At 42.9% G+C, this 13,229-nt stretch overlaps 1 protein-coding gene and 1 long non-coding RNA gene across 2 annotated transcripts in view; one reads left to right on the top strand and one right to left on the bottom strand.

The window, feature by feature from the left end:
- LOC102749815 (granzyme B) overlaps positions 1–1,902 on the bottom strand; it is a 3,220-nt gene extending 1,318 nt beyond the window's left edge. The window contains exons 1-2 of the mRNA XM_081829710.1: positions 1,673–1,902; positions 298–446 (exon numbers count right to left, since the gene is read on the bottom strand). Coding sequence (XP_081685836.1) covers positions 298–446; positions 1,673–1,733 — 210 coding nt within the window. The 5' untranslated portion in view covers positions 1,734–1,902. The remainder of the gene's footprint in view (positions 1–297; positions 447–1,672) is intronic.
- The window catches only part of LOC145723463 (uncharacterized), a 68,305-nt gene that overhangs the window by 26,514 nt on the left and 28,562 nt on the right, over positions 1–13,229 (top strand). The gene's annotated exons all lie outside the window — the stretch shown is intronic.

Here is a 13,229-nt window from a genome sequence, read left to right as displayed (position 1 = left end):
GCTGGGGTAGGATTCTGGAGCTATCGGTAACTGTGTCAGGGGTTCTCAGGGGTCAGTTACCCAGAGAAACTTGTGAAATGGCATGAGTTTGCATTCTGATGCCAAAGCATGTCCCAGCTCTTCTCTTACTCCTGCAATGCACCTGGCCCCGGCCTCCCCTCTCCCCACCACCTACCTGCCCTCCCTACCCCCTTTCAAGAGCCCTCCTGGCTCACGTGTTCCTCAGTGCTCCCGGGGAAGAAAGCAGAGCTCCGGGCCAGGGTTTTCAGGGAGGTGCAGGTTGCTGGTCCCTCCTCACCTTCCGTAGCAGTGAGCGGCGGTCAGCACGAACTTCTTGTGTATCAGGAACCCACCACACTGACTCTGCCCATTCTTATTCTGGATCCTAAGATATGCCATATAGGGCCGGGAGTGGGGCTTGGCCTCATGTCCCCCGATGATCTCTCCTGAGGGAAAATTCTGTTCTGCTCCTGTGTACCCACCGAATGCACCGGGCAGGCACGGCCTGGATTTGGGAGGGCATGGGAGGGGGCCTCCACTCCCTCCTCTGGGAGGGGGAAGGGCAGGGTCTCGGTCTGTGTACCTGTCTTCTACACACAACCGGAGGGGAGCCTACCTGTCGTAGGGATAGTGACGTCCTCGAGCCTCCTGAACAATCCCTCTCCTGACTTTGCTTTGGTTCAAACAAGTTTCTAAGGCCCCTGTCATCCTGTGAAGTCTTTGCCAGTGGCTAGGACCTAAGTTTCGTTAGGTAGGTGTTGTCTGACCTGGCCTATTTCCGTGGCCTGACATGTAGTAAGTGCCTAGGGAGTGCTGTTTGGCTGCATGAAGGCAAGGCTCCCCAGGGAGCCTCCAGATGAAGGTTGGTAGGGCCCCTGCTGCTAGGATTCTGGAAAGCAGAGAAGTTTAGGTCTGCCAAGGTCATGTTTGAAAGAGGAGAGCCACTGGGCGCCTGGGTGGCTCAGTTGGTTAAGCGACTGCCTTCGGCTCAGGTCATGATCCTGGAGTCCCGGGATTGAGTGCCACATCGGACTCCCTGCTGAGCGGGGAGTCTGCTTCTCCCTCTGACCCTCCCCCCTCTCATGTGCTCTCTCTCATTCTCTCTCAAATAAATAAATAAAATCTTTAAAAAAAAAAAAAAAAGAAAGAAAGAGGAGAGCCACTAACAGCCTGGGAAGAAAAGCAGAGTTGGAGAGAGGGATGAGGAGCCTTGGGACAGGGCCAAGGCAACAGCAGTCTTCTGGGGACCGAGGTCCGTCCAAGTGTGGGGTCAGCTGAGCCCCGGGTTTCTCTCCCAAGCAGATGCTGTGGGAAGCATCTGGCTCATCCCACTGGAAAACCAGGCCTGCTCTGCCCTCTGCAGGGGGATTTATGAGGTTCTCTTTTCCAGTTTCTCACCCTCTGCTATGCACTTGTAAGAAAGAACGTTCCATTTCCAGATGGCAAATGGGGAGGGGACAGTACCCACTGGCTCTTCTGGAGCCCAGCCTTCTGCCCTGCCATTCCTGCTGGCAGCTTGTGCAGCATCCCACTTGAGAGTGGGAGGCAGGATGAAGTCAGGGTGCAGCATGTTCCTGGTGGCTAGGTGGATCAGGGGTGTGCAGAAGGGACAGGAGAGCTGTGCCCACTGTGGGACGGGGTCGGGGCTCTGAGGTCGGGGGTGGTTACTCACCTGCCTTGGCCCCGGAAGGCAGGCAAAAGGCCAGCAGGAGCAGGTGCAGGAGCGGCTGCATCTTTCCCAGGAGGCTGCCCAGGTTGGGGCGGCTGGTGCTTCCTCTGTGCTGTCTTTTAGCTCCCAGGAGAGGAAGGGTGTGCAGATGGGCTCACTGACCTTGAACTCCCCTCTGGTTTTGTGGTGCTTCGACCTAGAAGGCTTTCTATGAAAGCTTCCCTGCCCCCACCCCTCTGTCAGATGACGTTCTCTGGGTGGTTGTGTGAGAATCGTGCTGTGACCACATCAGAACCCACCCCAGTTGACTCAGAACAGACCACTCGTTCCAGCCCACAATAGGACAGGGAGCGTACAAGGTGGGGACTGGAGGATGTGGTATCAACCTGGATGGGTTCTAGAGCCCAGAAACCCGAATCCCCAGTGATAGGGCCACCACTGCCTCGGCTCCATGCTGCTAAGCCCATCAGGGTAATTTCTTCAGCAGCTGTGTGTTTAGGCCCCCTGTCTGAATGACCCAACATACCGGAGATGTGTCTCCGTCTCTTAGAGAACAGGCTCTCTGGCGGAGGAGACAGAAACAGCAGTGACCAGGTTCCAGCATGGTCAGCGCCATGGTAGAGGGATGCACAAGACAGTAAGAGAGTGTGACCGTTAGCTACGAAATCCATAGGGCAACCCATTCATCACCCCAGCTTCTTTTCTAGGGATTTTAACATCTGTTTTTAAATCACAAATGCTCAGAGTCATGGAGTCCACCTATTTTGTCAATGTTTTTAACAAATGGCTTGCACTTGACACCTAGCTTAAGTTAATGAACCACCTTGACCTTAGACATTGAATCCACTGATTGACTGAAGCCTAGGTCATTCCTCCTTTGGGTAGACTGGGGTCAGTCCTGCCCAAGCCACCCAAACCACATGAACTAAGACTGGTAAAAGGTTGGTTCCCCAAAAGAAGTTCAAATTACTAGATTGCTAATACCATGTGAAGTGGGAAAGTATGCCAGGCAAGCAAAGACCAAGAGTTGTCCTTTTAGCATTCTCTGTCCTCTGTCCAGAGAGCCACACTTTTGAGATAGCAGGGTTGCCACATAATAGATTCACTTTTGCTAAGTAAACTCTGCTGTTGATCTTACTACCATTGGATGTGAGGGGCCATTGTTTTTAAACCCCTAAGCCCAGTTCTGTTTAAGGAACAACTTAGTATCTCTGAGTGGGTAGAGTCTGGTGATTTAAGTTTCCATCACTACATTTTCTGTCCTTTACAGTTTTTCTGTGAGGAATATTATCTATCAAAATATATAATTCTGGCATAAATATCTTCCTTATCAAATCAAGTACATTTATTAAACCTCTACTTTTTTGAACTTAGCTTGCCCAGTTGTGGACATTTAAAAAATAAAAGTATCTTTCTGATTGTAGTGGTAATATATGTCCATTGAGAAAATTTGGAAAGTAGAAAGGAAAAATGTCACTTATTTGCTTATCTCCTACAAACTGTTACCTAACCAATGAATTTTATTTTTTAAAAGATTTATTTATTTATTAATTTATGAGAGAGAGAGAGTGACCAAGCAGGGGGAGGAGCAGAGGGGGAGGGAGAAAGAATCCCAAGCAGTCTCCAAGCTGAACATGGAGCCCATCATGGGGCTTGATCCCAAGATCTCAAGATCACAACCTGAGCCAAAACCAAGAGCCCGAATCTCAACCATCTGAGCCACGCAGGAGCCCCAGTAATGCATTTTAAATACCTGGAATCATACTATACATACAATGTAATTTTGTTTTATCCTCACTTTACCCCATAACTGAAGTATTTTCTTCATGCTCTTAATGACTATTAGCTTCTCTTTCCTAGTTATTAAAAAATTTAGCAAGCAATTATTTTCTAAAATTGTTGGGAAATTTGGAAAATAATTTAAGCAAAGAGAAAATTAAAATTATCTGATTTCTTTTTTTTTTTAAGATTTTTTTTATTTATTTAACTGACAGAGAGAGAGAGACACAGCGAGAGAGGGAACACAAGCAGGGGGAGCGAGAGAGGGAGAAGCAGGCTTCCCGCCGAGCAGGGAGCCCGATGCGGGGCTCGATCCCAGGACCCTGGGATCATGACCTGAGCTGAAGGCAGACGCTTAACCGACTGAGCCACCCAGGCGCCCCGATTTCTTTTTTTTAAAGACTTATTTTATACTGTTTTTTAGAGAGAGAGCAGAGGGGAGGGGCAGAGGGAGAGGGAAAGAGAGACTTAAGCAGACTCCATGCTGAGTGCAGAGCTGTATGGGGCTTGATCTCACAACCCTCAGATCACTACTTGAGCCAAAACCAAGAATCCATGCTTAACTGACTGTGCCACACAAGTGTCCCTAAAATTATCCGATTTCTGGGGTGCCTGGGTGGCTCAGTTAGTTAAGCTGGCTTAATATCAGCTAAGGTCTTGATCTCAGCTCAGGTCTTGATCTCAGGGTCATGAGTTCAAGCCCCACATTGGGCTCTAGGCTGGGTGTGGAACCTACTTAAAAAAATGATCTGATTTCTCATCATTCCTTGATAATCATCTTTAATGCCCTGAAGTGTGATCTAACATATTTTTCTCTCACATATATCTGCATTATTTAAAATTCAAAGAGGATTATGCTAAACATAAGGCTATGACCCACATAACAATTGAGGTGAATTTCACATAACCCATAATTCATTAAAGTGTACAATCCAGTGGCCTTTAGTACATTCCAAATGTTGTGGGACTACCACCTCTTTCTAGTTACAAATTTTTTCCTCACCCCAGGACATCCATCCATCCCATCCACAACTTAATGGGTACTTAATAACCTTCCATTCTCCCTTCCCCACCCCTGCCTGGTCCACTGGCAACCACTAATCTTCTTTCTGTCTCCATGGATTTGCATATTTTGATTATTTCATATAAAAGGTTTATGCAATATGTGACCTGTTGTGTCTGGCTTCTTTACAAGAGTTCCTATTTCTGCACATCCTCGTCAATACTTGTTATTTTTCATTTTTTTATTATAGCCATCATAGTGTGTGGAGTGGTATCTTGTGGTTTTGATTTACATTTCCTTAATGACTAATTACGTTTAGCATCTTTACCTATGTTTGCTGGTCATTAGTATATCTTCTTTGGAGGAATGTCATTTCAAGGTCTTTACCCATTCCTTAATTGAGTTGTCTTTTTTTTTTTTAAGATTTTATTTATTTCTTTGAGAGACTGAGAGAGAGAGAAAGAATGAGCCAGGGGAGGGACAAAGAAGCAGGCTCCCCACTCAGCAGAGATCTCAATGTGGGACTTAATCCCAGGACTTGGATCATGACCTGAGTCGAAGGCAGATGCTTAATTGACTGAGCCACCCAGGCGCCCTAGTTGCTTGTCTTTTTGTTGTTGAGTTGTGAGAGTTCTTTATATATTCTAGATACTACACTTCTATCAGATATATAATTTGCAAATATTTTCTCCCATTCTGTAGATTGTATTTTCACTTTCTTGATACTATTCTTTAGTGTACAAGTTTTAAAATTTTTATTAAATCCAATTGATCAATTTTGTCTTTTGTTGTTGGTGCTTTTGGTGTCAAATGTAAGAATCCAGTGTCAGATCAGAGGTCATGAAGACTTACCCTGTGTTTTCTTCTAAGAGTTTTATGGTTTAGCTCTTATATTTAGGCTGTTGATCCATTTTGAATTGATTATTGTGTAGGAGTGAGGTAGGGGTTCAACTACATTGTTTTCATGTTATCTGGTTGTCCAGCAACATTCATTGAAGATATTATTCTTTCTCCACCAAATGGCCTTGGCACCCTTGTCAAAAATCAATTGGCCATAGACGTTTGGGTTTATTTCTGGGCTCTCAATTCTATTCCATTCATCTATATGTCCATCCTTAAGCTGGTACCACACTAGTTTTGATTGCTGTAGCTTCGTAATAAGTTCTGAAACCAAGAAGTGTGAGTCCTCCCACTTAGTTTTTCTTTTTTAATGTTGTTTTAACTATTTGGGGCCCCTTGCATTTCCATATGAATTCTAGAATTGGCTCTTCCATTTCAGCAGAAAATGTCACTGGAATTTTGACAAAGATTGCTTTGACTCTGTAGATGACTTTGGGGAGCATTGCCATCTTAACAATATATGCCTTCCAGTTCATGAATATGGGAGTCTTTCCATTTAAGTAGTTCTTCTTTAACTACTTTTAACAATGCTTTGTAGTTTTCAGTGTATGATTTATTCACCTCCTTGGTGAAATTGAATTTAATCCTAGGTATTTTATTCTTTTGGATTCTATTGTAAATGGAACTGTTTTTAAAATTTCCTTATTGATTGTTCATTACTGGTGTATAGAAACAATTTATTCTTCTTTCTCAAGATTTCTTAGGCTATGAAACATGGACATGTTGGCACAGAAAATTAAAATTTAAAATTTAAAATACAATACCACTGGGGCACCTGGGTGGCTCAGTTGATTAAGTGTTCAACTTTTGATTTTGGCTCAGGTCATGATCTCAGGGTCCTGATGTTGAGCCCCATGCTAGGCTCCGTGCTCAGTGGGGAATCTGCTTGAGATTCTCTCTCCCTCTTCCTCTGCCTCTGTCTATCCCCTACTTTCTCAAATAAAAATATATTTTTACACTTTACATAAATGTAAAAATAAATACATAAATACATTACATAAATAAAAAAATAAATAAACAAATCTCAAAAAAAAATAATACCACTTAGAACGGCTCAAGAAAAGAGAAATACTGTGATATAAATCTCTCCAAACATGTACAGGGCTTACCTTTTGTTTAAGATTAACATAACTGAATTGTTTTGGCAGTCTTGAAATATCAACATTATCGTGATGGAGAACATTTTAGTGGTTGCCAGTTGTCAGGGATGTGAGGGTAAGGGAGGTAGGTGGGTGTAGCTATAAAAGTGCAACAGGAGGAATCCTTGTGATGATAGAACTGTTCTGTGCTTTGCCTGTATCAGTGTTATGTATCAATAACCAGTTATGATATTGTACTATAGTTGTGCAAGATGTTACCATTGGATTAACCAGATAAAGTGTCTATGAGATATTGCTGTATTATTTTCTACAACTACATGTGAATTCACAATTATCTCAAAATATATTTTAAAAGGTTGTTTTTTAAATATATTTTTAAAAGATTTTATTTATTTATTTGAGAAAGAGAGAGAGAGTGACAGAGATAGCAAGAGAGAGCACAAGCGGAGAGGAAAGGGAGAAGCAGTCTCCTGTTGAGCAGGGAGCCAGACGTGGGGCTGGATTACAGGACTCTGGGATCATGACCTGAGCCGAAGTCATACTTTTAACTGACTGAGCCACTCAGGAGCCCCAAAGTAAAAAGATTGTTTAATACAAATTTTAAAAATACAAAAAAGAAACAACTGATCTTACACCCCGCAATTTGTTGAATTCATTTTATTAACTTCTGTTCAGCTCAAACGCCCACTCCATGTTGTTATTGTCACAAATTACACCTCTGTACATGTATGCCCATTCCCATAGCTGGGATCTGATTCTAAAGTCTGTGATCTTATCCACAGCTCTATAAATGTCATCAGATATGTACATATACATTTATGTGTGCTTACATTTCCCTGGCAGTCTAGTGCCTAGGATATATTTATATGTGCTTGTGTATATAGTTGTATATGTATATGCTGTATGTTTTTGTTTGTTTGGATCCGTTCATTTTTTCTTTCTGGGCATGATTTTGGTACGTTTTTGTTTCGGGAGGATTTTCAGCATTCAAACAGAAGCTGTGTGAAGTCAACTATTTTCCCCTCATCATGAAAGTGGTCAAGATCATTAAGATATTCTGCTACAGAGATCTTTGTGGGCAACCAGATGTGAGAAGACATGACTCTGAGGGTGACGGGAACCCAGAGGGAGATACTTCCTCTATGTGAAAATGAGTATGGTATTAGTGGTGTGTGCTATTTGGTTGAAGAATAGTGATCCACAATTGTGACTGAAGTTAACCCCAAAGCAGCATCCCCGATTGGCATCAAGACCTGGGAGGGGATGGTTGCTGGGCATGCCTGGCTAGACTGACCAAGCACAGGGTCAAAAAAGAGTCTCATACCACATGTGTGGTCTCCCAGCTAAGAGCTGAATGACTTTGAAGGGTCACTGTAGGCTTGGAAACTCAGTGAGTTGCAGTGACCATGATGGTCTGAGGTTTGGAGGCTGTTGTCCATTTTTCTGGCCCCATGTGTGCCTCTCTAATCTGATTTAAGGAAGATAAGGGAAATGTGGTATCTCTACCATGTCAGAGTTCATATTGAACTTCGTACCCCATAGAGTACCCTAAATGTAAACCATGAAGAAATGGCTGCCCTGCTTATATTTTTTCATCCTACATCTCTCCTGCATCCAGAGGTAGGTCTTCATTGACACCAGAAGTATAAACTTCAATCCTAGGGACAAATGTGACAACATACACGGAAACTGCAAGTTGTAAGACAAATGAATATTAATCTTGAACAAGATGATTTTCATTTGGGTGGATTTCCCACACAGATTCAGGCCAATCTGACCAGCCTGAACAAGGAAGGAGACTTGGGGAAATTCTGGCGAATGTCCTTTGGCCTTAAGTTTCATGAGGGCATGGACAGTGTCTGCCATGCTCACTTCTGAGCCTCCAGTGCCTGGCACATAACAGGTGCTTAGTATCTGTTATTTGCTGATTGATAGCAAAAGCAGTGCTGTCCATTTCTGCTGCAGAGACTCTCTCCTTTGCTCAACAGGTGGGCAGCCAGGGTCTTAAACCAGAAGCCAGGTTCCCATGGGTGATCAAAAGACAGCTGAAAGGGGCCAAAGCGGTGAGTGAATAGCTTATGAGTGAACTTTGATCCCTTGGAGGATGTGGGACTGGATGTGAGGGGCTCAGCCACAGAAGAGGTGTGCAAAAGAGTCAAGCAGGTCATAACATGGCAAGGCTTTGTGAGGAGGTGGTGAGGGGTAGAAGAGAGAAAGACGCAGAAAACAGGGGAGAAATGTGAGCAGAGGGCACAAGGCAGACTTGGCCCACAGCTGCTACCCAGGGACTGTTAAATAAATAAAGGACAAATCAATCACTGAATTTGAGAAACAGATATTTATTAATGCCATGGCAGCCTCCATGCAGGGAGGTCTGGACTCTTCCCTAAGGACAATGGTCAGTCACAGAGGGGGCTTTGTTGAGTCCTTGCTTTGACTGATCTCTTTTTCCAGGGCAGGAAGCTCAGGATCTTGAATACCTGGAGGTGGTCCATTTTTCATCCAAAGGAGACAATGCCCTGGGCTTCGTTGTTACATGCAAGGGGCCTCTGGAGCCTCCTGTGGGCAGAGGGAGGAAGGATTGACCCGGCTTTCTCCTCGTCCTGCCTTACCAGCTGGCCTGAGGTGGGTGGTCTCTGTTAGGGGGCTGTGTGAGGGATCAGGAACAGTCGTGGGGCCCAGCCCTGGCCTTGAATGTTCTCCCAGCTTGATCCAGGCCTAGCCTCTGCCCACAGAGCTTTGTTGTGGTAATAACTGCAGAACAGCTGCCTGGGCTTGGGCAGGCCATGCTCTCACACAGCTGTGAGCCAGAACTTGGCTCTCCTAGGAGAATCCCTGGCTTGGGGCTGCAGAGCCCTGGAGAAATGGCCCATTTTCTCACAAAAGGCACACCAGTGTAGCCACACCAATGACAGTCCTACGAAGGTGTCTGTCTCTATTTACTCCTCTCAGAGGAGCTAGCTTTTTCTGATGCATCTAGCTCAGGGGATGTGATTTTCAAATGCACACTTCCAGATAAGGTGCTGTATTAGTTTCCTATGGCCACTGCAACAAATGATCACCAATCTGATGGCTTAAAACAATAGAAGTATATTCTCTCACAGTTCTGGAGGCCACAAGTCCAGAAACATCAGTTTTGTGGGGCTGATGTCAAGGTGTCAGCAGGGTTGTGTCCCCTCTGGAGGGCCTAGGGGAATCTATTTCTTCCTTCTTCCAGTTTCAAGAGTACATTCCTTTGTTCATGGCCCCTTCCTCCATCTTCAAAATATATAAAAATATAATTAAAGGAGCTACAAATAAGTCAAGTTAGGAAAAAATACCACATGATATTCACCACCTAGTCACAACCACCAATGATTTGGTGTATCTTTTAATAGTTTTTTTCCTATGCAAATAGCCATACTTAGCAAAATGAAAAAGGGATAATGCTACACATAAGATTTCCCCCCAGTTTTTTTGAGGTATAATTGACATACAGCACTATATAAGTTTAAGGTGAATAGCATAACAACTTGACTTATATATGTTGTGAAATGATTACCAAAAATAAGCTCAGCTAACATACATTATCCTTCTAATGTGATCTGTCTTGGTCTCTGTGGTGGAGGGAGGTGCTTCGTGCTTTAGGATTTTCTCAGTGGTGTCTTGTCCATGAGTAGTTATTGATTTTTCTTCTTGTGAAGGGAAGCCAAGTCAGGAACAATCTCTGTCACCATCTTGGTGACATCATTCTCCTACCCATAAGATTTTGTAATCTGCTTTTGTTACTTAGTCATATGTGACTACCAGGAAATATTAATCATCATTTTATTCTATTTTGTCATTTGCATGTGACATATGAACTTATGACAATTTGCTTAATGTTTCTCCTTTTGTTTTATGCCAAGGTTTCTCTCAATTTTCTTTTTTGCTAGCATATACAACACAGTAATGAACAACCTTTATGTACATGTCCCATTTTCCAAAGATGGATTTGCTTATTCAAAGCTTAGTTGTATTTTTTTAACTTTTTGTACACATTAGCAATTGCTATCTAAAAAGATTGTACAAATTTATTTTATTATTTTTTTTTAAATTTTATTTATTTATTTGAGAGAGAGCACAAGCAGAGGGGGAAGGGGCAAAGGGAGAGGGAGAAGCAGATCCCCTGCTGAGCAGGGAGCCTGATGCAGGGCTCAGTCCCAAAACCCTGAGATAATGACCTGAGCCAAAGGCAGTTGCTTAACCCACTGAGTCATCCAGGTGCCCCAGATTGTGCAAATTTATATACTTAATATCAGGAAATCTCTATGGCAGTTCTCTACACCTATGCCTATACTGAATATTGTCATTCTTTTAAATCCCTGCCAGTCAAAAAGACTAAAGTGTTATCTTGATGTTTTAATGCTTTTTTGGGGGGGTAGGGTGGGGGGAGTGAGAGCATGCAAATAGCCAGTTAATGTTTTTAGCTTGGTTTTCTGTAGGGTTCTTAAAAATCCTATTTATGTTTATATCATACTCCATTATATGGATATTCCCATAGTTAATCCTTCCCACTTTGTTATTTAGGCCATTTCTAATTTCTGGCAATATTAAATAAAACTGAGATGAACGTCTTTATGCTCAAAGTTTATTGTTTATTGCAGCCTCTGTGTGTGTGTGTGTGTGTGTGTGTGTGTGTGTGTGTGTGGTGTTTTGGGTTCTGTTTTTTAGGCTATATTCCCAGTGGTAGAATGATTATGTCATAGCAAATAAACATTCTAAAAAATGATATTGAAACACTGAACTGTTTCTCTTTGTTGCTGGGAAACCTACTAAGAAAGAAGACATCCAGGATCCTGGCTCGTCAAGCACTCCCTGCTTCCTGGCTTGCCATGGTCATTACCCCAGTGCAGGACCGTTTCATCATTGTGTCTCTCATCCCTAGGGTCTTATCTTTACACCACTACATAAGGCCAGGGTACCCATCAGGTGCTAGCAATTTAGGAGGAGGAATAAGAGGCTAAACTCTCCTTGTGAGGATCAGGGGGTGGGTGGGGTTTTTTCATCCCTTCTTTTGCTCCAGCCTTGGTCCCATGTCTGCTGGGTCAGAACATCTCCCTTAGCTGGTTTCTCAGGTCCTTCCCTTTCCTTTTTCCATTATTCTCTGGTGTGACTTTCAAACAATGATCTGTTGGATGCCCCTACATTCCTCTAAGTGCCACAAGATACCCTTAAATGTGGAAAAGGGGAGTTTTAAAATTCAGGAAGAGGATATCAGGAAGGAGTTTATACACCACATTGGATTAACTTTTTATAAGAAACTTCCCCTGAAGAAAACCAACCTGTGAAAAATTTGGATATTTCTCACTGAAATTAAACAGCTTTTCTACATGTTACCAGGACAGGAGCTCACTAAAATGCAGTCATTGAACTATTTTCTGGGATTTTGTGAGGTAAAGAATAACTGCCAAAAAGACAGGGCAAAGGCTAGGGAAAATAGTCCTAGTTATGTCCCTCAAAGGAGAAACTGAATCAGGTTGCTTGGGTAAATAAAAAAGGAATATGCTGATGTGTATCCGTAGTTTAAGCAGGCAGGCTAGTTAGTCCAACCCTCTGAATGAAAAAAATTTAGGGAAAAAAACCAGGGAAGAAAAAGCTTTCTAAAGCACTGATGAACTGGTAAGATAGTGGAGAACTCTCAGGTTAAACTTTGGATGTAATTCTGAAATCCATTAAGGCAAGCAGAAATCAAAACAACCCAAGCATTTTTTGCCCTGAAGGTATTTGCCATCTACACAATTTGGCCCTCAGTTTTGGTGATTTCTTGGGGCAAGAGGGATAAACGTCAAGGTCCTGGGTCCAAATGATATGGAGGGTCAAGTATGAAACTCCCTTACTGTAATCTGGGGCCCCCATGGGCTGTCCTGTGGCATAAAGGTAAAGCAGAACTAAATCTGTCCTCACCAGAGAAGACAGCCTTGGTACTGAATAAAGTGGGAAAACATAAAAAAGGGAGAAATAACCAGACCCTGAGAAGTTGTGACCAAGGGCCAAACTTCCTGAAGATTTACAGCCTAGGTTCTCATTGACTGGACAGACCAGGTCTAAAGCAGTGGTCTTGACTTTCTGATGGTTTAGAAGGGGGCATTTTAGAAGAGTGCCATGCAGAAGCAATTGCAAATTCTCTCTGAAAGAGATATTTTTATTCTAGGCCTTGGAAATCCTGCCATCCCCCACACTCCCCCAACATCTTTTTTAAAAGTAACAAGCTGCACATAATCAAAATGCCAAAAGAACACCACAAAACATGACACTGTGAATGAGTCAGCAGAAATAACACTTAGCAGGAGCAGGTCAGCGAGCACTTGAGATGTTGGTGTTATCTGGCACATAACATAATACAAACTTAAAAATAACTGTAGGGAACTGGAAAATATGAAGTTTCATAACAAATTTGATATGGAACTAAACAGGACTTCCAAAAATAAAAAAAAGCAATAAAATTAAAAATTCAGTGGATGGTTTTGATTGCAGACTGAAGACCACAGAAAGAGAATTACTAGCTGGAAGAAATAGCAGAAGAAATTATTGGAGTACAATACAGAAAAACCCAAAACTAATCTAGTTACTAGAAACTATTAAAGGAAAATGAACATTGTCTATATAAAATGATAATCGAGTCCCACATCAGGCTCCCTGCTCACGGGGAGCCTGTTTCTCCCTCTCCCTCTCTCTCCTGCTCCCCCTGCTTGTACACACACACACTCTCTCTCTGTCAAATAAATAAATAAAATCTTAAAAAAAAAAAAGAAATAGG

Source organism: Leptonychotes weddellii, chromosome 9, assembly GCF_054177405.1.
Source record: "Leptonychotes weddellii isolate Sample4059 chromosome 9, ASM5417740v2, whole genome shotgun sequence".
In the NCBI taxonomy this organism is placed as follows: Eukaryota; Metazoa; Chordata; class Mammalia; order Carnivora; family Phocidae; genus Leptonychotes; species Leptonychotes weddellii.
Note: the sequence above shows the minus strand (reverse complement) of the source record. Positions and strands in the feature narration are given on the sequence as shown.